The following is a 26,962-nucleotide window of genomic DNA, read 5'->3' on the forward strand; positions in this document are numbered from 1 at the left end:
AGATTAGTAAAAACTTTTTCAGGGGAAATGAGCAAGCAAAGAAAGTGAGCATGTGGCATGATGGGCTGTGTGTCTCAGCTCTTACTTGGGGTGACTTCTTAATAGGGGGAATAATCTGTATTTTAGTGCTTACTCATGGGTAAGCCTGAAATTAGGGGTGTGTGGAACGGAAAGAAGGCTGACTAAACTTTGGTCAAGAGAAGGCAGTGAGTAAGAAATGCGCAGTTGTGAGTACTGAACTGTGGATACCAGAATCTTTCCCCCACTAGCTAGGGTTCTTGCTGCTTGTGATAGATTATAGTTGTTTGTTCAGTTAACTTTTTATGGTTTCTTTATGGAGAGCTGTTTTGCAAAAATAATATATACTTTGTATGGTCTTGGAAGTCATCTGTTTTAGATAATGATATGAAAGATACTTCCTTGAAAGCTGGGAGTGACAAAAACAAAAACCAAACTCAGTCTTTACAAGTGGGTTTCATTTAGGGAACTCCGTTAACGCTTGGCTAGGCCATTTAAAACTTGCCTTAGCGCATACTTCCTCCTTGAACACAGCAAGATGTAAAACCTTAGGATCTTTAAGGTCTTTTCTGAGCATATCCTGCTCTTACATATGTCTGGGCTTCTGGATTCTCTGGTATACCTGGGGGCTTTTCAAAGCTCTGTTCCGTCTATCTTTCTTCTCCAACCTTCTCATTTTTAGGTTGTTTGCCTTACCTGTTATTCTTAGCCCAGAATGGTGGCTGTGGCTGTTACTACAGCTTTGGCACTCGGAGGCTATACCAGCCCAAGGGAGTTCGTTTTGAGAGTAGCAGAATAAAGGCTCCTTTGGAGCCACTGTATGGGTCAAAACCCATCATCAGTGCTCTTAAGAACAAGGTTTCTATTAGCCACTCTGCCACCGGCAGACGACACCAGGAATGCTAGCCGCTTTCAAGCTGTGGTTAGTGTATGTTAGGCAGGTAATTATAAAGTCACTCTGTCCTCTTACAGATATGCAGTAGCTGCTTTCTTCATTTAGCCCTCCCCTGGTGGGTGTGTTGATTATATGCCAGACTTCTAAGGAAAAAAAAAAAAAAAAAAAAAGGGAATTTGGACAGTTTTGGGGAGCTTAATCATTGCCTTAGTGTAGGAATGGTTTTATGGAAAACCTGCCTCATTATTTTCAGTCATGTCCCTCCCTCTTGCATAAGCTTAATTTTGTAAGGTGGTGGTATCCAGATAACACACTTAGTTAATTTTTTTTTTTTTTTTAACTTGGTTAGGTGAAATAGCTCCTAATGAATTATCTATAGTTAGCATACAATTGTGATTGTCTCGAGTTATCTGTAGACTATCTAGAATTGATACATAATCGTATAATTGACAGTGCAAATGACAGACCTTGCTTCAGGGACGCTTGTTGTTTATGTAAAGTAGAGTTTAAAGTAATGTCCCAAATAAATTCCTTTTCCTCCTTTTTCTTCTTACCTCTCCTTTTCCCCATGGTCCCAATATGATTATAAGTACCTTTCAGATAATCAAATGGGTGTGACTGTATTTAAAACATCTAAAGCATATACCAATTTAACGTTAGTATTCAGCAGCATTAAAGAGAGTAGATACAGATACTAGGTGACCTTTAGTATCCATTCAGACCCAGAGATTATACTTTTGTGGTTTTATCCATGTCCTAGTTGAATTTATGTTGGTAGTTACGACCGTGTAAATTCTGCTCTTTGATGGAAAAGATTTACCAGATAACCAATGTGGTCTCCCTGTGCTACCACAATACTTTTGTTAATGTTTATGGTCTTGGGAATTGATTTTAATTCTGTTTCCAGAATGCCCCTCCCGTCTTCCCACTTTCCACCGCTTAACCTGCTGTAAGCAATATTTACTTGTTATGATGACATTTTTTTCTACTTCTGTAAGGTAGACTGGTGTGGTGGGGAATAAGAGCTTCTAGAATTTATGCCATAGAACATCATGTCTTCTTTAAGAAATGTTGTTGTGTTAACATGTGGTAAGAGAAAAAAATTTCTGAAACCTGTGGGTATATTATCCTGCAGAAGGAACTCCCCACTTATGATTAAGTAGTGTGCTGAGATGGGGAGATTGTTCTGGATTATTTGGGTAGGTGGGCTCGGTGTAAACACAAGCATCCTTATAATAGGAAAACAGGAGTGTGAGACTCAGAGAAGGAGATGTGGGCAGGTATCAGAGAGAGATCTGAGGAATCTGCTGCAGACTTTGAAGGTGGAGAAAGGAGTGGTCTCTAGAACTTGGAAAAGGTGTGAAAACAATCTCCTTGAGAGCCTCGAGAAGGAGGCCTGAGAGCTTCTGATCTTCATAACTGTAAGATGATAAATGTGAATTTTTAATGCATTAGGTTGATAGTAACTTGTTAACAACAGTAATAAGAAGCTAACATAGCATGCATCTTACAGAATTCCTCATTCACAAATTATTACAGTAGTTCCGCAGTGGGCCAGCAGTTTATATTCATCATAGCAAATTTTCTCACAACTCTATAAGGTAGGTACTGTCCATCCAGTTTACAGATGAGGTAACAAGTGTTTAGCTCTCACCATGGCTGCACAGGATGTGGTAAGTGCTATGTTAAAATATCGGGCTCTTTTGGCTCTAAGACCATTATCTGTTCCATATGTCTCATGCTCTCTCTTATTAGCACAGTCCTCAGTTGTTAAGGGTACAAAGGGCAAAGCCTTCTTGCTGAGTGTGAGCAAATGTTGGTGGCAAGTAAATGAGTAATAGTTTTACTAAATGAAAATAAATGTAATTAAGGGTGGGATGTGATTAGGAAGTGTCAGAAATCTCGTGAGATCTAGAGACCAGGTGGATTGTGAACCGTCTAGGCTTCATACCTGTGGTTTCACTCATTTGAGCCCCACCTGGACGTTAGATACAGATTTGGAGGTATGGGTGCACTGGAATTCTCGGAAAAAGCACCTCAAAGTGTAACTTAGGTAAATTACAGGTTGACCATTGTTTGAAGTGTGAAGTAGAGAGACCCATTCATTGTAAGTTCTGTTGAAGAAAGTCCACAATTGTGTGTTAACAAATGCTAAAGTGGTCTGGGACAGTAGGACAAATAAAAAAAGCATTGATGTTTCAAAATGGCATGATGATTGGTCCACATGGAGCTGGAGAAAGGTGGCTTCAGAAAATTGGGACACAGATGATGCACTTGGCTAACCCATAAGAGTAGAGGACCATCTTATATTTTAGGACTCTCTGGCTTTAAAGATGCTAGTTGTGTGACTCAACCCCTGCCACTCTGCAAAATAGGTCAGGTCCAAGCATATTTCAGTGGACGTTAAAATCTTTGGATTCCTGATTATTTGGCTGCCGATATCAATGTAGATTTGTACCTGTATCTCTCAGAGTACAAATAGTCATTGAATTATATATAGTTAGAGCTAGAAGTGGTTTTTAGCTCATCGTAGTTTTATAGACAAAACAGCCACAGGTATGAAATCTGAAATATATAACCCTCTGTGATTGTTTTAAAAGGCAAAGTACTTAGTCTAATATATACTGTCATTTTAGAATTCGTCTATAAGGAGTCTACTAGTATGTATACTACTAGCATGGAGATTATAAAACTAGAAACTCTGTACGACCCTTTTCATAACAGACCGTTTGCCAAACTATTTTGGTCAATTTTGGCTTCTTCAGTGCTGCAGAAAATTAGATTTCTTCATCCCTATATTTAGCACTTATATTTCTTCTCCCAGATGCTTTGCCTGCCAGCAGGAAGTATTTGTAGTAACTCCTACGAAGTTATTTTGTCCATGTATTATTGCCTACCAGAGCTCAATTACCACTTTCAGAAGAACTTACTCTTCAGAATGTGATAGGTCATAATGATAATGCATTTTTATTTGTCCATATCTTTGGTTCTTGTACACGGACAGACTTCTTAAAATTGCTCATCACCGAGACTGTTCATTATACCTGCCTGGAAAGGATTTCTGAGTATTGAATGAGGGGTTATACCACTGTTCCAGATGGTTTAATCAGAGCAGTGAAGAGCAAGGGGAAATGCTTAGGATTCACTTTTCCTCACCTCCTATTTGGATTATCCTGGCTTGGTAATGCCAGTCACTTAAAAAATAAATATAACTTACTTACAAGTTACAGTTGACCAAGAAGGAAGTGGTTGGTCCTGTTGTCCCACGTAGTGCCAGGGCATTTTCCCTAAAATTGGATTTGCCAGATCATTTGTAAGGTACAAATTCTTCTTAGATTATGTTTTTATTCCTGCCATCTTCTTGTGTGTGTCCTTATTTACACCTGAGGGCGGCAGTTCTTCATTTCTTCGGCCTAAGAAGTTATCTAAATATTACTTAATTTTATTTTTAAAACTCCTTAAAAAGCACCAAGGACTCCAGTTTGGAGTCTACAGTGCTACCAAAAAATTTTAATGGGTCCTGTGAAAACCCAATGCTGTATTACATGGTTCAGATGGATCCCATACCTTTCAGTCATCTCGTAATGCATTGTCATGTGGTCACTGACGTACATTCTTCTTCCAAATGTTGTTATCCAATATTAGGCAATCATACTTGCTGATATCATTATCCCTCTCAGCAGAAAAGCCATTATGTACTGGGAAGCTGCTGGAGTCATGGTGACCGACTGAAATTATCCAAAATTCTGATTTGCGTTTGAAAGTTTGAAGTCTTCCCATTGCGACAAATTCTGTTGTTTATCCTGACGGGCTTATTTCATTCATTTTCTAGAAAATATCGGGCAGATACCCAAATCTGAAAAATCATGGTAACTAGAAACTGTGGAGGGCCAGAGATTTTACTTTACTTGCAAACTGATAACTTGGCAGTATTTTATGAATACGGGGAGAAACCTCGAGACAAAAGAAGAGTTTTTTACAATTGCATTTACCTGAGGGCCCGCATGCACGCACCTGTCTCCTGAGCCTGGTGGTGTAAAGAGAAGCAGATGATGTTTGCATTTCAGAAGAGTAATGCTAGGTTTAGGGGATCTGACTCGTTAATAATGGGCAGTGTGGTGGGAGGAACAGTGCCTGCTCAAGGACGCCCATGTCTTCAGCAGGACTCATGAATGACCTCATTGTCCAAAGGGACTTGGCAAAGATGCGGCGGCATAGATGAGGATATTGAGGGAGTCTTCGGATGGGCCCAGTGAAACTGCTAGGATCCTTGCAAAGGAAAGACGGGGAGAGGAGTCGGTGGTGAGGTGGCGGGGGTGGGGGGAGGGGGGCGGGAGGAGGCATTATGTATGAGGCTTAACTTGCTATTACTGGCTTTGAACATGCAAAAAAGGGCCACGAGCCAAAGAACACAGGTAGCCCCCAGAAAAGACAAGGGAATGGATTCTCCCACAGAGCCTCAAGAAGGGATATAAGATAATAAATGAGCCACTGAGTTTGTGGCCCTTTGTTACAGCAGCAACTGGAAACATAGGCAGTAAGCAAATCTGCCCATTGCTTTAGAAGTCAATGCCATTCTTATTTTTTTCCCCCAGGGCATCCTTGAAAAGATAGTCTGAAACAAAGACAGGAGGTGTGTCGTGTCTCTGCCCACAAGAGAGGCAGAAACACTGTCATAGGCTCTGGTGAATCTTCTGTTGGGTGCCCATTGGCCACACTTGTTCAGTCTGACCAGCATAGCCCAGGACCAGATTTTTCCAGTCTGTCTCATAGGATACTATCAACAGGACTCCAAGCATGAGGAAGAGCCCAAGTGGCAGGATTAACTTCGACCCTGCCCTGCTGTAACTGGCTGAGGAAGTCTCACAGACCGTCAGAAAGCCAGATGGCTTTCTTCCGTGGGGCCCGGTGTTGACCTTTCCACTGGCCTGAGGCATGGCAAGATACACTCACAAGTGGTCCGCAAGAAAGAGGTCTAGGGCAATTTTGTCATCATTAATAACTCTGGCCAGGGAGTTGAGACTCCCTTGAAGCCATTCGTTGATCATTTCAACTAAATTTGTGGACAGATTTCAGACTGCCTTTGGTTCGTGAATGACTTCCATTGTGGGGATAAAACTACCTGCGCTGTGGGCATAAACCCACCTACGTGTGGAGTTAGTTGTTCTCGGGTGGGTTCCTGCAAGGAACCAAAGCTAGCGTCATTTTGGAGAGCACTTCACAGTTGTCTGAGGGCTACATGAGTACTAGTGGTATTTAAACACTTCAACACTTGATGATCTGTTATGACTTAAACACTTGGTGATCCATTATGACCACCGCTAAGACAGACGACGCTTGAGGGACACAAATTAGTGCACAACTTCCATGAAAGACGAGGCACACATGGTACCTTTGGAAAGAAAGTGTTGTTTATGATTTTGGAGCTTCCCAGGGAGGACTTCAATCAGTGTCCCCAAGTGGCACAAGTTCAGAGTGCTTGACAGCATAACTCCCTAGAGAGCCGGTGAGTCTTAGAGTTTGCAGGTAAGTAATTGAATTATATCCCCTTTTTGAATGGCCTGCCTGAGGCCAGTCCATGCAGTTTGTCCTTCTGTCCATGACATCGGGAGGGTGGCATTTTTCTGCCCCTGGAATGAGCTGGTGATGCCTAAGAGGAATGAAGGCAGGGCAGACACTCAGTGAGGTACACATGTATTTTATTTGGGAGGTGCAGGTTCGGGGACATCCCCTGCTAGCTACATCCATTTAAATTGCAGTCAAATTGTCATGAGCTGTCTGGCTGGAAGGCACATTCAGCAGTGTGTCCAGTCCAAGGGGCTCTTCCTTCCCCCCCACCCCCAGCACCCCTTCGCCTAACCCGTTCCTGCCTCAGTGCGTACATTTTGGTAACTGCCGCAAAAATATCTCCGGTATTTCCAGGAGATACATCTTTACCTTTTGTCCGGTCATCCCCTACTTGTGGCAGTCCTTTTGTCCAGAAAGGTTAGGTACTTCAGGGCTGAGGTAAGTTGTATAAACGGCACAGAGATGCATTCTCTCCTCTTTGACCGGTGTGGACTATCACCCTAGGGATATCCCTTGGGCATTGTACTCAACAATGTACGCCATCATCCTTGTGATCTAGGACCATGTCAGTCCCACAAGAGACTCCAGGTAGCTGATGCAACGTTTGAGTCCTCTAGGCCCCATTTGGTACCTGGAGGGTGTTCCCCCTGGGTGACTCGGTTTTACTGTCGGGGGAATGAGGCAAGCATCAGCCCAAGAATGCTATGGTCAGGATTCTTTGAATTTCTTCTGCCGCATTGGCCCCGATGATGATTACCCGGGAGGAGACAGAGGGGATGATCCCTTTCTGGGGGCAGCTGCATTCACTGGCCCAACTCGCATTTCCAAGGTGTGTAGATAAGGACAAGGTGGGGAGGTAATATTAGGAACCCAGCATGGAGCCCATTGTGGGGCTTGCACTCATGACCCTGAGATGAAGAAGACCTGCGCTGAGACCAGGAAGTTGGAGGCTTAACTGACTGAGCTACCCTGGCACCTGTTGGGAATCTTGTTGAGATGGCTTTTGAGGGGCAGTCCTAACTCCCAGTAATACTACGTGCCTATGGATGATGGGGGAACGTGGGTGGTACAAGGGGTACCTGGACTGTCGCTGCATTCTTAGTGGGTCTTTGATAAGAGGTGTGCCACTGTCAGATCACAGGTCATCTGTAGGAGGTGATCACAGGATCGATTAGGGCAAGGGCTTCGTTGCTGTGGTGAGAGTCAGCTGATCAGAGTGGAGTGGCAACCCCACAACCTGAAAAGGAGGTAGCCGTGGGGTACCCGAGACCAGTAGCCCTGGCAATAGTTCAAAGGTCAGCGGTACTCAAACTTCCAGCAGGAGGTACACTCAGTGCCCTGTGTGCTGTGGCCTTCCCAATCTGGAGACAACTGGGTCAACTCTCAGCCTGTGTCACAAGCCTAGCATACAGTGGTAACGTCTGCATCAGAAACAGAATGTTTTACTTTGTGCCCAGTCTACGATGGTGGTGTACATGTTGCCATGATCCGTGCAGTCAGTGAGCGTAATTCAGCCTGTAGCAAAGGCGGCAGTCCGGGTGGTGCAGGCTTGATCCGCAGCTTGCTTTCACTCTCACCATGGGCATCTACGTGAATAACCCAGATGATTCATTTAGTGGGTTTGATTGATTTCCCCATTTCGTGGTGCTAAAGAGGAGGTCCTTAATCTACCAGTCTGTCTTTTTTTTCTAAGTTGAAGACCAAGTAGTGAGCCGTAACAAGTCTTACCGGGGAGAGATAAGGTATAGGCCAGAGCAGCAGAGCAGCAGGAGTTACCTTGAATTCACTCCGCCTAACGCAGCAGCCATGTCCATTCTTGGTTCTTCATAATTTGTGCTGAGGCAAAACAGCGAGCACAGCCAGCTGCGGCCATTCGGCTTCATTGTAACCAGGTCACCGGGTAAACTGGAGATTTGGAGAGGAAACCGGAATTTGGAGAGCCCCTCTGAATCCCACTGGCCCAGTGGCTTTGCTTCAGGCAACAGACCTCCAGAATGACAGCGAACACTTCTTTGTGTAAAGTAGAGGTGGGACTTGGCTGACTAAGTCCTCGAGTCGGCCATTTCAGTTTGTTACATGAAACCTGTTGGGCTTTTCCTACATTGTTAGTCTTAAAAACTGAGTTCACCCACCCCGAAAGGAGAATATCAGGCCAGAGGGTCAGGAGAGCATCTTGGAATAAGTCTTCAGCGTTTGCAGGAGCCCAGGGACAAGATAATTGGTGCTTTTCCAAAGGATGCACCGGGTATGTGAGGTAGGCTTGCCCATTGCTTGCCTTATCACAGAGACTTGTAACATAAAGGAGTCATTAGGATTTGTGGACGCCAAAAGCACTTATTTGTGGGTTTCCCAAATGACAGAATCCCCACGGGCAGCATATTACACTTTATATCCGATGTATACATGTATTTGTGGAGTAATCTGAAGCATACATTCAGAATTAGGGCAGCGCAGTAACAGTACATTGAATAAGCCCATGGCTGATTGTCTCACTTCCTTGATCTGTGAAGTGTGCCCCAAATGCCATCGGTGGAACAGACTCAGATGGGGGCAGTGACTTCAGTAGCTGTTTCCAAACAGAGACATAAAAGTTTGAGTCCCTCTGTTGTCCACGGTACACCAGCATGCTGGGATGCATGCGTATGGCCTTTGGCTTCCATTGGGGGATGGGGAATCCTTACTCCCGACCCTAGCCATCCTCCTCCTTAAGGTGGCTAAAGTCAGGGTACACAGGAAGAAATCAGAGGACGTGAAGAGGGAGAGGGTGGCCCCACATCAGTACACAAGACATGTTTCCACTTGCTTTTGAACGGCGTAGGCAGGCTGTTGATAACTTTGCTTTCACACGTTAGCTCTCACTTCTACATGAAGGCCAGACGGATGCCAGAACTTTTGAAAAGCCTATATCATCATCTCATTTCCCAGTTTCTCTCTCCTCTAGCTTTTCTCTCTCTCTCGCTTCCTTTTTCCTGATTGTTGTTCCATACACCCAGCCGCTGAAGTCAATACTTGTGGCTGGGATGTTTGTATCCAGAGCATCCTGGGAAGCTACCTCAGTCTTGGGACAGCTCTCCCCAAAGTAAAACAGAGGCAAACCTACGTACACGGTTCTCAGAGACCTGCCAGAAAGGGTTGACTGGGACCACGATCCTTTGAAAATAATGTCTGCGTTGTTCCCTCTGGCACTAAGAGTGTGGGCTGCCGCCTCCATGGTCACTGTTGACGTAGGGTATAGGGAATGGTTGGTGGGAAGTTTAAAATCCCACAGTGCTCTCTCCTGCTGCAAGACAGCTGCTTTTTCATTCGCTCAGCCTTCCGTTTGGGTTATAAGTTTTATTTTGTGTTTGTGTTGTAAGTTTTGAGAAGGTCCCAGAGTTCTGCAGAAGTTGATTCTGGTGGTTTCTGCCAGCATGTTACTTGCTGGGGGGACAGAGCCTCGGGGTTTTCTATTCTACCATTATGGTCGTCCTTCCCAACTCTTTGCCTCCTTTGATTCTAACTGGCATTGCTATTTTGCAAACAACTGTGAAAGGAGGGGGGAAAAAAACTGTGAAATGATGATGGGCCCACTGATTGTACCACATACGAAAAGTACACAGTATGTTTAGACATGAGCAATGTAGGATGGAAAACTGTATTCTTATGCACTGCATAGTTCCCCTTCCTTCACTACAATTGATTTAGCCCCTTCCATGGCCCTTTTTAAAATTTCTTTTTCCCCCTCTTCATTCTTTCTAGCTTGTGAGTGGCACGATGGATGAATCTAGAATTTGCAGGCTAGGCGTAAAAGCAGATAGGTTGTGTGACTCTCAGTCGAACGATACTCTTCAGCACCAAGACTCAAATTGTGCTGGCGCAAGTAGCAGGCATTCCTTGCAAGAGGATGAAGACAGTAACTTTATAAGAAAGAACAGGAATTTGGTGAACCCAGTGTACTGCACGCAAGAGTCAAGAATGGAGCCTCCTGGGCCAGATGGTGGAAGAGATCCTTCTGATGATCAGCAAGATGCACAGTGCAACAGGAACAAAGGAAAAACCTTAGGTAATAATTTCTGCTCAGTGCTTGGACATTTTCACATGCTACTCATTTTACCTAGCCTTTCTGCAGCACAGGTAATGACAGAACATAGTCTGTTTTAAGTCTGTCTTAAGATGTGGTTAGGTGAAAACACACCTCTGTGTTCTTGGAACAGGTTGGCAGTTATAATCAGGATGAGAATATGACGAGGTAGGAAGCCTGGTCATAGGAATCACATTATTTCTCTGCAAATAATCAAGAATTGTTTTTTGGGGGAAAAAGTTTGTGGCCTTTGGGCAGCAGTGCTGTTGTTTTGCCCCGTATTTAACCCTTTAAATGAATGGAGTGGAGTGGAGTGGCAATCTGACCAGTAATTACTGCGAGACCTCTGTATGTGCTCAGTTTATTTAAAAGACTCTTCACTAAAATTTGGAAAACGGTATATGTTTTCTGTGGCTTAGAAGGCAGGCTCACAAGAATGCTTTTCAGGGTGTGCTTTCTCCCTCCTGCTCTGTTAGTTTGACAGGTTAGGGCTTAGAATGTGGTATGTTACATTTGAGGAATAAAGTCTAAAACGCCTACTTGGCCTTACGGGTTGCTTCTCAATTTTTAAAATTCCTACTGTACGTAACGTTTACGTGGTTTGATTTGCATGAGTTCTGTACCTGCCTGTAACTTGGAATTTTTAAAAATCCGCTTTTGAGCACCCTGTAGGACTTTAACATTACAGGAATATGAGAAGGATTTAAAATTCCTCGCCAACAAGACAGCTGTCTTCAGAACCCATCACTCCGCCAATGTGTGTAAATTATAGCTTCAGGTTAAAATTGTTAAATAGTTTTAGATGGTTACAGTTTAAAACCTTCATAAAATTAGAGTTTACATGGACGGTTACTTCTTACACATTCGGTAATTGTATTCCCTCTGTATTTGTCCTTGAACAGACTGAGAAATGGTTTCACTACGGAAATTGTGTGTGCTGTCATAGCAGAGTATTTTTTGAAGTCAGCCTGTTCCTCCTCCTCTTTCCCATGCATAGTTGTTTGTAAAATATTAAAGTTATTTAACTTAAGTTATTAAATTTAAGACAACTATTAAAGTTGTCTTCAGATTTTTAAAATGAAACGTCCTACATACAAGAGGGAACAATTCAGAAAATAAAAAGGTACCTACCCGCAGGGTACAGAATGAGGCGTATCACTTAGTTTGAAGCACCCTTTGCTTGCCCCCACTTACCTCAGCTACCGCTTCTCCCTGGCACAGTTATTCTTCTCTGTTAAAAAAAAAAAATTTTTTTTTAACGTTTATTTATTTTTGACAGAGAGAGAGAGAGAGAGACAGAGCATGAGCAGGGGAGGGGCAGAGAGAGAGGGAGACACAGAATCCCAAGCAGGCTCCAGGCTCTGAGCTGTCAGCACAGAGCCCGACGCGGGGCTCGAACTCACGGACCGCGAGATCATGACCTGAGCCGAAGTCAGACGCTCAACCGACTGAGCCACCCAGGCGCCCCATCCCTGGCACAGTTATTAAAGTATCCTTGTAAAACTCCCCAAGGAAAGAGCTATTTTTTTTTTTTTTTTTTTTCACTTCTTTTTCTTGGCCCTAATCTTGATTAGCACCCAGAGTATCCTTGGTAAATCACCAGGAAACAGTCATTAAGTCACATTGGTCACTGGAAAAGGTGTGTGTCCCTGTGGATTATGTGCGCTTTAGGTAGTCTTAAACTTCCTTGAATACTTGTAGTTGGCTAGCAGAAAGCTTTTGAAGACATTCCTACCCTTTGTGGAATGTCTTAATTTGGAACCAGTGGCTAAGTTAGAGTACTTACACTTTCATTCAGTGGTGTTCTTACAGTGTCAGTGCCAAATAGCTGACCACTAGTAGTGTTAGTTATTAAGTGAAGCGATGTGGGGCAGGGAGGAGGCTGACCCCTTCTAATCAAGAATTTGAAAATAGTTTCACTGATTTACTGGTGAGCCTGTATCTAATGTCCCCTTAAATCATAATCTGGATAGCTGAACATAATTTTTATGTAGAATTGACAGATTGGATTAATTTTATCCTTCTGGTACTTTTTTTTCCTCCATTCCTTTTGGACCATCAGGAAAAGAAGTGTTACTATTGATGCAAGCCTTAAACACTCTTTCAACTCCAGAGGAGAAGCTGGCAGCTCTCTGTAAGACATATGCTGATCTTGTGAGTATTAAGGGTGCAAAGCCCGTATAAAATATAACGAAAGGTGCATGTGCCTGATAAGCTTATGAGATGTGATTTTGATATGGTTTTAAATGTAAAGTTGTTTTTCATTACAAAATTGAGGGTAAGAATCTAATTCCTTGAGACTTAGGTTGATTGTATGGCCTCATTTTATGGTATGCTTAGATACAACATTTTACTAGTCTCTGGGATGTGGAATAGCTTTCCTAAAACTCAGTCAGCTCTGGCATTCCTAGGTCAGCATTTCCCTCATACGTTTAGATGCCTGACAGTTGTGAGGATATGATTTTCTATATGTAGATTAAGAAATTGTAGAACCTGAAACACGGTTAGATTCAAAAGTGTTTAACCATTTGACTGAAGCTGAGTGTTGTGAAGTAGTGTAGTAAAACAGTACTATTTCTCAGGAAAATATTTCCTTAGCATCCACTATATGCCAGGCACTGTATTTTTATTTTTATTGTTATTTTTTTAATTTTCTATTTTTATTGCATCTTCCAAAGAAACTGACTTGTATAAAGAGTTTGTTCTGGTCTGTGGCCCATGTTATTTCAAGTAGCATTCACCTTGGGTATATGGAAACATTCTCAACAAGGAAACCCTGCCATCAGTTTAAAAGTGAAGAATGCAGGGGGGGGGGCGGGGGGGCGGCGGTGCACCTGGGTGGCTCAGTCGGTTGGGCGTCTGACTTCAGCTCAGGTCATGATCTCACGGTCCGTGGGTTCGAGCCCCGCGTCGGGCTCTGTGCTGACAGCTCAGAGCCTGGAGTCTGCCTCGGGTTCTATGTCTCCCCCTCCCTCTGTCCCTCCCATGCTCGTGCTCTGTCTCTGTCTCTGTCTGTTTCTCACTAATACATACATGTTAAAAAAAAAAAAAGTTAAAAAAAAGTGAAGAATGGGATAGGACATTTTGAAGAATCGTGGCAGGAATGTTTTAGAAGTGTTGGTTCCAAGGTAAATGCGGCAATTCTCGTGGGTTGTGAAGTGTCTATGTGAATTACCAGTGATGAATTTTGTCCATTCACATCTGTTTGAAAGCATCTGCTCTGTAGCACACACGTTACTCTTTTCTGAATAACTGACTCTAAGTATAGAGCTGGAACAGTTGTACTTACTACCGCTCCAAGTGGCACAAGTATACCCCACTTAGCAACCTGGCACCTTCTGAAAATTGTGGAGAAGCAGGAATGGCCTAGAGCGTCTCTGAATGGCCTACACACGGTCCAGATGCAAAGATGGCAGCAATCAGAGTTGTTGGGGATTGCCACGTCAGGAAAGGCAAGAGCTACACATCTGCTCTGGGAAACAGCCAGATGGAAGCTTCTGCTTCTGGTCCTACAGAACTGCATATATTTGCGTATTTTAAAATGTGTTACCTGGGGCTGTACTCCAATTAGTACAGATCTCAGTGCTCACTGAGATCCGCCTACATTGGGACCCCAACAGGTCTTGGCACACTGAACATGTGTGTTTATGAAGGGTAAAATAGGCCATTGACAATCCTGAAGGTTTGAGAGACAACCAAGACCTAGGGCATTGCTGAACTCCGCGGTTCCTCTTACCCAAGGCATCCCCTCAAAACTGGGAGGGGTGACTGCCTCAACTGTTGCATAGAAACAGACACAGGGAGTCCGGAAAAATGAAGAAAGAGTGGAGTGTGTTCCAACAGAAACACCAAGATACAACCTCGGGAAAACAAACAAACAAACAAACAAACAAACAAACAAAGCCTTAATGAAACAGAACAGGTAATTTCTCTGTTAAGTGTCCCAAGTGGTGGTCATGAAGGTGCTCACCAAACCTGAGAGAAGAATGGATGAGAACAGTGAGCGCTTTAACAAAGAGATCGAAAATACAAAAGAAAAGAAAAAAGAAAAAAAGCCAAAGAGAAGTGGTCGAGCAGTGGAATACAATTAACTGAACTGAAAAATACACCAGAGAGTTTCAACAGCAGACCAAGTGAGGTAGAAGAAAGGGTCGGTAAACTTTTTGGCAAAAGCAGTGGAGCTCACCATCAGAGAGCAAAGAGAAAATGGGAAAAAAGTGAAGATAGCTAAAGGGACTTACAGGACAACATCAAGTGGAGAACCAAGTGAGAAAGAGGAAGAAAATTTACTTAAAAAATAGCTGAAAACCCCCCCTAACCCGGGGAAGGAAACAGACCTTGAGATCCAGGAAGCACAGACCTTGAGATTCAGGAAGCACAGTTCCAAATATTATGAACCCAAAGACATCCACACTGAGACACACTGTACTTAAAACGTTAAAAGTTGAAGACAAAGATTATTATAAAGCAGCAAGGGAACAAAACCAAAACCAAAACCAAACCAACCCAATTTACATACAAGGGAACCCTGTTAGCCTATCAGCAGGTATTTCAGCAGAAACTCTGCAGGCCAGAGTCAGTGACATGATATACTCAAAGCTCTGAAAGGAAACAAACAGAACACTTGTGACTAACTAAGAATACCCACCAGGCTAACGCTGTTATTCAGAAGTGAAGGAGAGGTAAAGGATATCCTGGAGACGTGAAATCTAAAACTGTAAAAGGAAGTCCTTCAGACTGAAAAGAAAGGACACCAATCAGCAACACAACGTGGAAGTGTAAATCATACTGCTCACGGTGAAAGGCTATAAAGGCAGGGGCTTCATCACTTCAAACCTCGTTTGAAAGTTAAAAGGGAAAAGTGGTAAAACTAACCATAACTACAATAATCACGGAGAGAACACACACGATAGAAGGTTTTTTTTTTGAATGTGCCATAACATCCCGAAACATGAGCAAAGAATTAAAATGTAGAGCTTTAGAATGCATCCTAACTTAAGTTGTTACAACACAAAATAGACACACACACACACACACACACACACACGCGCACACACACACACACACACACACACACACGATGTCATGCGGGAGCCTCTTGGTAATCACAAGACAAAAATCTGTGGTAGATAACCAAAAGACGTTGAGAAAGGAATGTAAGCATACCACTTAAGAAACTCCTCAAACCCCAGAGAGCTGGACAAGAGGAAAAGAAACAGAGTAACTGCAAAACAGCCGGCAGCGAGTACAGACCTATCCATGACTACTCCAAGTGTAAAAGGACTAAATTGTGTAATCAAAAAAACATAGTGATTGAATGGACTTGGAAAACAACAGTCATCTATATGCTGCCTGTGAGAGAATGACTTACGATGGAAGGATGCACACAGACCACAAGTGAAGGTATGGGAAAAGACATCCCATGCTTATGAAAACCAGAACAAAGCTGGGGTACCTATGGTCACATCAGACAAAATAACCTGACAAATAAAAACTGTGTAAGAACAAAGAAGGGCATATCATAATGAAAAATCCGTCAGTCCAGCAGAGGACCTAACATGTTTATATATCTATGGACCCAACATAGGAGCGCCCACATAGAGAACACAAACATTAACAGACCTAAAGGGAGAAATAGATACGTATACAATGACAGTAGGGGGCTTTCACACCCTATTTACATCGATGGACCAATCATCCAGACAGAAAATCAGTAAGGGAATATTGACCTTAAACAACACAATAGAACAGGCAGACTTAAAAGCTATATACAGAACATTGCATCCCAAAGCAACAGAACACACCTTCTTTCAAGTGCTCAAGGAACTTTCTCCACAATAGATCCCATTAGGCCACAGCCTTGCCAATATTTGTTGTTTTCTGTTTGTGTAATAAGAGCCATCGTAATGGTTGTGAGACGGTGTCTTACTCGGTGGTTTTGTTTGCTTTCTGTAATGATTAGTGATAGTGTGCATCTCTTATGTGCTTATTGGCGATGTGTTGGTCAGCTCTGGAGACATGTCTATTCAGGTCTTTTGCCCATCTTTAAATTGGGTTGTTATTTTGTTCTTGTGCTTTAGGAACTGCCTATAAGTTGTGGATGTTAATATCTTATGATACGTAATTTCACCATACTTTCTTCTGTTCTGTCACTTGCCTTTTCACTCCCTTAATGGTATTCTCTGATGCACAACATATTCAATTTTCATGAAGTCAAGCTATTTTTTTTTTCCCTTTCTGTGCTTTTGGCGTCAGTCCAAGAATCCCTGTCAACTACAATGGCATGAAGCATTTCCCCAAGTTTTCTTCTAAGACATTTACAGGTTTAGGTCTGACATGTAAATCGGGATCCATTTTTTTTTCCACCAAGAGACATTTGGGATATAGGTTTTAAGATTTTTCCAAATACTTGCCCCTTGGTTTTCTCTTTCTTTTCTTTTCTTCTCTTTGCTTGGCTTGGCTTGGCTTGGCTTGGCTTGGCTTGGCTTGGCTTGGCTTTTCTTCTCTTTTCTCTTCTTTTTTTTTTTTCTTCTTTCATTTTTTTCTTTTCTCTCTCTCTCCCCTTCCTTCCTCCCTCCCTCCCTGCTCCCTCCCTCCCTCCTCCCTCCTTCCCTTCTTTCTTTCTTCCCTCCCTGCCTGCCTCCCTCCCTCCCTCCCTCCCTCCTTCCCTACCCCTGTCCCTCCCTCCCTCCCTCCCTCCCTCCCTCCCTCCCTCCCTCCCTCCCTCCCTTCCAGTCCTCCTCCGTTCCTTCTTTCCTTGCTTCCTTCTCTCTCCCTTCTTTCATTTCTGCCTTGCTTCCTTTTATCTTTGTTTCCATCTTTCTTCCCTTCCCTTCTCTCCCCTCCCCTCCCCTCCTGTCCCCTACCTCCGCCCTGTCCACTCCCCTCCCCTACCTTTCCTTCCCTTCTTTCTCCCATGGCTTCCCTTCTTTCCTCCCTCCCTTCTTTCTCTCTCTTCTTTCTTTCCTTCCTCCCTCCCTCCCGTCTTCCCTCCCTCCCTCCCTCCCTCCCTCCCTGCCTCCCTCCCTGCCTCCCTCCTTTCCTTCTTTCTTTCTTAAAATTTGTGTGTGGTTGCAACATGGGATTCAGGTGTACAACATAGCGAATTTGACACATTTATACATCAGGTTATGCTCACCACAAGTGTGCCAGGATAGCTCCATCTATCCCATTACATCGCTATTACAACATCACTAGCTCCATCTGTCCCATTACATCGCTGTTACATCATTGACTGTGCTCCGAATACTGTGCCTTTGATTCTTGAGACTGACTCGTTCCGTAACTGGAGGCCTGTATCTCCCACTCCCTTCCACCCATTTTGTCCATTCTGCCGCTTCCTCCCCTCTGGCAACCATCAGTTTCTTCTCTGTGTATGGGTCTGATTCTGCATTTTCTTTGCTTATTTCATTGTTTTATTTTTGATTCCCCTTAGGAGTGAAATCATTTCTATTTGCCTTTCTCAGTCTGACTTCTTGTCAGTTAGCAGTACACCCTCCAGGTCCCACCATGTTGTTGCAGATGGCACGATCTCTTCCTTTTCTGTAATTTTGCATTGTGCAGGTGCATGTTTTTCTTATCCATTTGTCTTAGGTTGCTCTCATAAACAGTGTGGCCAGAAACATCGGGGGACATGTATCTTTTCGGATTAAGGTTTCATTTTCTTTCTTTGGAGGTAAATACCTCCAAAAGGTCGTGGAATTACCAACTCACATGGTAATCCTGTTTTTAATGTGTTTGAGGAAGCTCCATACTCTTTCCAAAGAGTATGACTGTACCAGTTTGGATTCCCACCAGCACTGCAAGAGTGTTCTTTTCCTCCATGTTCTTAACCAACACATGTCGTTTCTTATGTTTTGGATTTTAGCCTTTGGGACACGTATCAGCCCCTAATCTCGTTGTGTTGATTTTCACTTCCTTGAAGATGAGTGAGTTTGAACATCTTCTCATGTGTCTGTTGGCCATCTGCGTGTGTTTTTTGGGGAAAAAAGAACATCTGAACAAGCACTCTGCCCATTTTTGAATGCATAATTGCAGGGGGAGGGTTGGTGTTGAGTTGTGTCAGTTCTTAGCCCTTCTGATACCCTATGCCTTTTGGATGGAGCATTTAGTCCATTTGTATTCAAAATGATTGTCGAAAGATACGATTTTAGTGCCATCGTGTTAACGTGTAGAGTTGGTGTTTCAGGTGACCTGGTCCTTTGCCGTGTTTGTTGCTCAGGACTTTTATCTTCTTTTTTTAATCTCCCACTCAGGGGGTCCCCTTAACATTTTCTGCCTGGTAGTTTAGGGGTCACGAACTGCTTTGGTTTTTGTCTGTCTGGGAAAGTCTTTAACCCTCCTTCTATTCTGAGTGACAGCCTTGCTGGTGCTCGATAAAGAATTCCCGGTTGCACATTTTTCCCATTCGGCACCGTGAGTATTTCCTGTTTCTCTCCTCAGACCTGCCAGGTTTCTGAGGACAGGTCTGCTGCTAACTTCAAGCCTTGTAGGTTAAGGACCTTTTTCATCCCTAGCTGTTTTCAGAATTTGTTGTCTCTTTTTTTTAACTTTTATTTAAAGTCAAGTTACAGAGAGGGTCACAATGGATTCAGGCGTACAATTTAGTGATCCATCCCTTCTCTGTAACACCCAGGTGTACTCATCCCAACAAGTGTCCTCCTTAATGTCCATCACGCGTTTAGTCCATCCCCCGTGCTCCTCCCTCGAGTAATCCTTAGTTGCTTCTGTGTATTTAAGAGTCTCTTATGTGTCCCCCTTCTGTTTTTACCTTCTTTTTCCTTGCCTTCCACTACGTCCATCTGTTTTGTTTCTTGGATTCCACATATGAGTGAAGTTGTGTGGTATTTGTCTGTCTCTGACTGACTTATTTCGCTTAGCGTAATACACTCCACTTCCATCCACGTTGTTGGAAATGGCAGGATTTCATTCTTTCTGACTGCCAAGTAATATTCCACTGCGTAAATACGCTACCTCTTCTTTATCCATTCATCAGTCAAAAGACTGCTGGGCTCTTTCCCTAGATGGGCAGTTGTTGAGAGTGCTGCTGCTATAAACATTTGGGTGCATCTGCGCCTTCGAAACAGCATTTTTCAGGGTAATGCTGGCCTCATGGAATGAATTTGGAAGTTTTCCTTCCGTTCCTACTTTTTGGAACCGCTTTGAAAGAAGAGGTATTAACCCTTCTTTAACTGTTTGGTAGAATTCCTCTGGGAAGCCATCCGGCCCTGGAATGTTTTTGTTGTGAGAGCTTTGACTACGATTCAGTTTCCTTACTGGTTATGGGTCTGTTCAAATTGTCTATATCTTCGGTTTCAGTTTTGGTAGTTTACATGCTTCTAGGAGTCTGTCCATTTTTTCCAGATTGCCCAGTTTGTTGGCATATCACTGCTCATAATATTCTCTTATCATTGTTTGTATTTCTGAAGTACTGATGGTCATCTCTCTTATTTTTATTCCTGATTTTATTTTTTGAGTCCTTTCCTTTTTATTTTTTATTTTTGTCTAGGGTTTATTAGTTTTGTTAGTTCTTTGAGGGAACCAGCTCCTAGTTTCGTTGATCTGTTCTACTGGTCCGTTGATCAGTCGATGTCATTGATTTCTGCTCTAATCTGTATCATTTGCCTTCTTCCTCTGGTTTTGGGCTTTATTCACCGTTCTTTTTTCCAGCGCCTTCGGGGCCAAGTTTTGATTGTGTGTTTGGGGACTTTCTTGCTTCTCGAGATACGCCTGATTTGCGAACCTCTTAGGTCTGCCTTTGCTGCCTCCCAAAGGCTTTGGACTGCCGTGTTTTCATTTTCATTGGCTTCCCTGTATTTCTTTATCGTTTCGTAAATTTCTTGGTTAACCCATTTGTTCTTTAGTAGGATATTCTTTAACCTCCATCTTTCTGAGGGCTGTCCAACTTGTTTCTTGTGGTTGATTACAAGTTTCATAGCCTTGTGGTCTGAAAGTATGGATGGCATGAGCTCGATCTTTTTTGCACATGTTGAGGGCTGACTTGAGACCCAGTGTGTGATCTATTCTGGAGAATGTTCCAGGTGCACTCAAGAAGAATGTGTATTCTTCTGCTTTAGGATGAAATGTTCTGAATATATCTGCTAAGTCCATCTGGTCCAGCCTGTCATTCAAAGCCATTGTATCCTTGCTGATTTTGTGTTTAGATGATCTGTCCATTGTTGTAGTGGGGTATTTAAGTCCCCTACAGTTATGGTATTAGTATCCATGATTTTCTTTGTTTGTTCTTAATTGGCTTACATGTTTGAGTGGTCCCACTTGGAGACGTAACTATTTACGATTGCTGGATCTTCTTGATGGATAGACCCCTTAATTATTTGGTCTGATTAGTTTGTCTGATACAGGTGTGGCCACTCCAGCATTCTGTTGATGTCCAGTAGCACGATAGGTGGTTCTCTATCCCCTCATTGTCAATCTGCAAGTGTCTTTAGTCTAAAATGAGAGTTGTGTAGGCAGCATTTGGATGGACCTTGTTTTGAAATCCGTTCTGATGCCCTGGGTCTTTTGATTGGAGCATTGGGCCCATTTACCTTTAGAGTGGTTACCTTTACCTTTTGATTGGAGCATTGGGTCCATTACCTTTAGACATGAATTTAGTGCCATTGTGGAGGTGGTCTTTTTGGTGAAATTCTCTTGCCCTTTCTAGGTTTTGGTTGCTTTTGATCTGTTTTGTGGTTTGTTTGTTTGTTTGTTTGTTTGTTTTCTTTTACATTCTGTTCTGTTCTGTTCCGTTTTGTTTCTTTCTACACTCACAGAGTCCTCCTAGAGACTCCTTGCAGGGCCTGTTTAGTGGCCACAGATTCCTTTAGTTTTGGCTTGTCTGGAATACTCTATCCCTCCTTCCATTCTGAATGACAGCAGTTCTGGATAAAGCATTCTTGGTTGCGTGATTTTTCTGATTCAGCACGGTGAAAGTATCCTGCCTCTCCTTTATAGCTGGCCGAGTTCCTGTGGACAGATATGCTGTAAGCCTGGCCTGCTTCCTCGTGTAGGTGAAGAACTGTTTTTGTCACTGCTGTTTCCATTATTCTTTCCTTGTCTGTGTGTTTTGTGAATTTGACTATGATATGCCTTGGAGTTGGTTATTTTGCATTGAATCTAATGGGAGTTCTCTGTGCTCCTTGACTTTGATGTCTGTGTCCTTCCCCGGATTAGGAAAGTTGTCTGCTACAATTTGCTCACATAAACCTTCTGCCCCTTGTTTTCTCTATTCCTCCTCTTGAACTTCTAGGATATGAATGTCCTTCCTCTTTCACAAGTGGTTGAGTCACCTAAGTCTTGTATCGTGATCTTTTGCATTTGTTTCCTACCTCTTTTGCTGCTCCATTATTTTCCATAGTCTTACGGTCTATATCACTGAATTGCTGCTCTGCTTTCTCCATCCTTGCCGTCAAGACAGCCATTCCTGATTGCATCTCGGTATAGGATTTTTCATTTTGGCCTGATTAGCTTTTAGTTCTTTTATCTCTGCAGAAAGTGTTCCTCTGGTGTCTTCTGTGCTGTTTGCAACCCCAGCTAGTAGTCTTATAATTGTGGTTTTGAATTCTAGTTCAGACATCTTACATGTATCTGTGCTGATTACGTCTTAGGTGTCATTTCTTCTCGTTTCATTTTGGGTGAATTCCTCCATCTTGTCATGTTGGAGGGAGAAATAAATTAATAACTTAAAGAGTTAAAAGTAAAATATTAAAAACAAAACAAAAATATCATTTAAAGGAAGCTAGATCCTAGGTATGCATCTGTCTGCATGTTAAGAGATGCTTGATATTAAAGGGACTAAAGAGAAAGGAAACAGAGCTTAAAAAATGAACACATTAAAAAGAATTTAAATAGTAAAGTCGAATAAAACCGTTAAAGAAAACAAAATAAATTTTTTAAACTTGAAAAATTAAAAAAAAAAGTTGTTCCTTCTGAGTGCAAGAAAAAGGAACCAACATAACAAAAGAGAACAGAACACATCAGAAAAACAGAAGCAAAGAGAATGAACAGATGAAGAAGCGTACGGAATGAAATCCGAGTGGGGTTGCCTCCACTTTTCCCTAGAACTGAAATTTTGCAGTACGCTGTAGTCCACAGGCTTGACAGGTGGAGGGATTTGTTCTGGTCTTCTGGGAGATGTGTCTGGAGGACACAGGTTGGTCAGGCTCGGGGCGGGGGTGGACTTTGTTTTCCGCTGGGTGGCGCTGCTTAGCTCACTAGCGTTGATGAGTGTGTGTGGGAGGGGGCGCACGCTAGAGAAGAAAATGACTTCACTCAGCTAGCTCTCCAGTCTCTGGAATGGGAATTTTGTACCCTCACGTGAGGAAGCACCCCTCCTTTGTCTCAGGCCTCTGTCCACTCCCTGCATCCACACTGTCTGTGTCCAGGCTGTCCGCCGGCCAGGCAGCACTTCCCTCCAGAGTTGGATCTCCGATGGGACTGTGTCTCAGAACCCCAGGCTTCAGAGATTGCCCCGGATTGGACACACGCCAGTTATCTGGGAGCAATGGGCAGGTGACGACTTGTCCCAGAAAACAGTTGTGCGCCAGCACACCCTCAAAGGTTCGGATCACAGCACGCAGCTGGGGCCAGGTTTCTCTGCACTCTGGCGTCTTTGTCTCAATGCCAGCAAATGAGGCAGCTCTCCTGGGCCTGTGGGGTCTTTTCCCGTGGGGAGGCCAGAGGCCATATGGCCTCTACCAGATTCTCTCCACGCAGGGAAATTGCTTCTCCCCATGTGGCACGTGGACCCCGCAGGCCACGCTGCCTGCTCCTGGGAGATTCTCCCTACTTTGTCACCAGAGCACCACCAGGCACTGAGCTCTGAAACGTCAGACTCGTGCTCCGCTGTTAACACAATCCTGTGCTGTTGAAATGCTCTCCTTTCCCCCCATCAGTGGTGATAGGGAGCAGATTTCTTGTCCAGTCCTCTTTGAGTGTTTTCACCCTTTTCTCTCTCCCTCTCTCCAGCTACTTTCAGGGAGAGTTCTCTTCTTGCACGCTCCCGATGTCCCACACTCTCCCCCTTTTCTCTTTCCCTCTCTGCTCTCTCTCTGCCAAAATGGCTCCCTGCCCTCCATGGCTTTTCTCTACCCCGGTTTACTTCTTCGCACCACAGACCTGCCAAGTTCTGAGGCTCAAGGTGTGCAGATTGTTTCATTAATCCTCAGACCAATTTTCCCAGGTGTTTACAATGGTTTGATGCTGATCTGTCTGCATTTCAGGGATGAGACAAACTCAGGGTCTCCATGCTGCCCTGCCATCTTAACTCCTCTCTGCCAGAATGCTCTCTTTATCCCTATATTTTGCAAGTTTCCCTATGATACGTCATGGTGTTGACCTGCTTTTGTTGATTCTGAGGGGAGTTCTCTGTGCCTTTTGGACTTGAATGCCTGTTTCCTTCCCCAGTAAATAAGTAGTTGCCAGGCACGGATGGACAGGGTGGGGTGTCAGCGGGTCCTGCCTCCACTGGCAGTGGCAGTACTGCTCTCTGAAGTCCCACCCACCGTGTTGGTGCTGGAGGGGAAATGGCGCCACTGCAACCTCTCCTCCCTCCACTGGGGACTCTCACATCCCCCGCTGTGAGAACAGTGAGGCCCTCACAGAAGAGTGAGGCCAGGCAGCACGGGGATCATGACCTGGGCCAGAATCAGAGTTGGTCGCTCCACGGACTAACTCACCCAGGCACCCCTGTCTTGCTGATTTTAACACTTTTTCTCTGTCCCTATTTTTTTGTATCTCTAATTACAGTACGTCTTGGAGTTGTCCTACTTTTGTTAATTTTGATGGGAGTTCTGTCGTGGACGCGCTGTCTTTTCCCTATCACTGAATGTGATGTTTTGTTTCCTCAAATAAATGTTCTCTCCTCCTTTTTCTCTCTTCTTCTGGGACTCCTAGTATATGAATGTTATTACATTTGATGGAGTCACTGAGTTCCCTAAATCTGTCACCACAATTCTTCTTTCTCTCTCTCCTCTGTCACCTTCTTTAGTTTCCATAACTCTATCTTCCGTATCACTTGTTCATCCGTCTGCTTCTTCCGGCCTTGTGGTCCTTCCATCTAGCCTGTTATGAAGCTGTTATTTTATTTTTTCATTTCTGAATGATTGTGTTATAACTGCTTTATCAAGGTGGCCTCCCTGATGTCCTCCTCCCTTCTACTAAAAGTTCTAAAAGAAATTGTTAATGTTTGTTTGTTTATTTATATATTTACTTACTTACTTACTTACTTATTTCCTTCTTTATTTGAGAGAGAGAGAGAGAGAGAGAGAGCATGATCAAGGGAGGGGCAGAGAGAGAGGGAGACACAGAGTCCAGGGCAGGCTCCACGCTCTGAGCTGTCAGCACAGAGCCCGACGTCGGGCTGGAACTCACAGAGCACGAGATCATCACGTGAGCCGAAGTTGGACGTTTGACCGACTGAGCCACCCAGGCGCCCCTGATGTCTTCCATTGTTCTCTCAAGTCCAGCCAGTATCCTTATGGTTGTTGCTTTAAATTCTCCACCAGGCATGTTACTTACATCTGCTGGGGTTCGATCTCTGGCTGTGACCTTATCTTGTTGTTTCTTGGGGGATGAATTCCTTCTTCTTGGCACTTTGTCTAGGTCTCTGTCTTCTTCTCTGTGTTAGAAAAGCCTGATATGTTTCCTGTGCCCACAGTGCCCACGGTGCCCACACAGTGAGACTAAAGGCTTTATGAAGAACCAGTCATACAGTGTGCAGGACTTCATGCTTCAGGGAATGTCTGTGGTGTATGCTTGGTGTGCTCTGCTGCTCTGCTGTGGCTGCTCTATCCCTCAGGCCAGTCATCTGCAGATGCTCTCTTTACCTGCAGTGGACAGTGTTGGGTCCTTGGCCAGAGTGGGGTAAGTTTTTAAGCAGGCATGGTAAAAGAGACCTGATGCTAGTTCCACTAGAACTGAAGTCCTGCACAACTCAATGGTCGGTACACGTGGGGCGTGGGGGATGTGTGCTGGTCTTCTGGGGGAGGCGCCCCCTGCACTGGCTTCTATGCACAGAAGCGGTGCCAGCAGAGTGCAGGGGGGCAGGACTCGGTGTTAGCAGGTCAGGCATCCACTGTGTGGGCACTGTGCTATTTACTGAAGTGGCTTATGGTGGGGGCGGGGGGACAGAAATGGGACCTAGCCAGGTCCCTTGTTTCTGGAGAGAGGAGTTCATGCTTATGCTCTCAGGGAAGTCCCCCCGAAGAAGAGTGAATACTTTCCCCTCGTGTGTCTAGGTGTCTTTCAGATTGCTGTTTTCTGTCTATTCCGCGTTACTTGCCGGCCCAGAGGAGCACAGTGCATTTGGGGTTTACCCCAGCCAGCTCTGCTGACTTCTAAACTTCCAAACTTCAGGGTCCTGGTGTTGGGGAGATTGGCACCGGTCCTCTGGGAAAGGTTCTCGCTGTGCTGCGACAGATGCAGGTTTGGTACAGAAGGGCAGTCACACCAGAGCACAAGGGTGTGGGATTTGGAGCAAGCCTGCTGTGCAGTGTTGTGGTTAGCTGCCCTGAGGATGTGTCTCTGCACCTCCGCTCAGGAGCAGAGGAAATGGTGCCCACCAGCTCCTCTGTCTCCACAGAGGCAATGCCACGCCTCACAGATGTGTTCCAAAACAAACCAGCAGTCTCTCCCTGCCCACTGAGGTGATCCTTAGAACATGCCATCTGCCCAGAAGTTGTTTGCCTGTCTTCTCTCCAGGAGTAGGGCACCGTCCTCAGATCTCCATCCCAGCTATCCTGGGGACCTGTGAAACTCCAGGCTTTGAACCCCACTGTTTACAAAAGCTCACAAAATTCACCCCCTCTCGTTGTGGAGTGAGTGCCTTTGGGGAAATGTTCCTGTGTCTTCCCCTGAGTGGGCCTCTTTCTCACCCTTCTTTGTGACTAGGGTTCTCTGCACTCTGCAGCACCTGCAGTCTGTTTCCCTCCCGAACCATGTCTCTGCACTTCTTACCTTTCTTCGTGTGGCCTCTTGTCTCTCTCTACTTGTGGAGTTTGTTTCTGTCAGTCCTCAGGTCATTTTCGTGGGTACTCAGAATGATTTGATGGTTATCTAGCTGTGTTCGAGGGACAAAGCAAGCCTAGGGTCCTCCTACCACACCTCCGTCTTAGCTCCTCTAGGGTGGGTTTTTTTTTTTTTCCCTTTTCTTTTCTGTTTGAGTGAACTTCCATAACATTGTTGGGGAGGAAGGAATTCCATGTCCCCTTCAAGATCCTTCTAGCTGGACTGTGAATCAGATTGATACGAGGAGAGTAACAGGAAAAAACATCAAATTCAATTTCATATACATGGGGACTCCACACCAACACAAAATTGAAAGACTGGATATATGTGACATACATCATTCTGCACTAAGGAGAAGCAGGTAGGAGTCTGGGCTTTCAAAGGGAAGGTGTGCAAATCACAGGAAAAAGATAGAG

At 44.1% G+C, this 26,962-nt stretch overlaps 2 protein-coding genes across 9 annotated transcripts in view; one reads left to right on the forward strand and one right to left on the reverse strand.

The window, feature by feature from the left end:
• The window catches only part of LOC145714947 (eukaryotic translation initiation factor 1A, X-chromosomal), a 795,969-nt gene that overhangs the window by 540,061 nt on the left and 228,946 nt on the right, over positions 1 to 26,962 (reverse strand). The window lies entirely within an intron of this gene.
• LOC145714946 (putative gamma-taxilin 2) overlaps positions 1 to 26,962 on the forward strand; it is a 54,282-nt gene that overhangs the window by 4,539 nt on the left and 22,781 nt on the right. For 5 of the 7 annotated variants that reach the window (XR_014137069.1, XR_014137070.1, XR_014137071.1 and 2 more), the window contains 4 exons: positions 10,220 to 10,523; positions 12,604 to 12,695; positions 25,168 to 25,403; positions 25,778 to 26,907. Coding sequence is in view for 2 of the 7 variants with exons in the window: in XM_081794500.1 (XP_081650626.1) it covers positions 10,235 to 10,523; positions 12,604 to 12,695 (381 nt within the window). In the remaining 5 variants the exon portion in view is untranslated. The remainder of the gene's footprint in view (positions 1 to 10,219; positions 10,524 to 12,603; positions 12,696 to 25,167; positions 25,404 to 25,777; positions 26,908 to 26,962) is intronic. The other 2 variants (XM_081794500.1, XM_081794499.1) reach the window with 1 other exon arrangement.

The sequence above is a fragment of the Panthera onca genome, chromosome Y, assembly GCF_046562875.1.
Source record: "Panthera onca isolate mPanOnc1 chromosome Y, mPanOnc1 haplotype 2, whole genome shotgun sequence".
NCBI lineage: Eukaryota > Metazoa > Chordata > Mammalia > Carnivora > Felidae > Panthera > Panthera onca.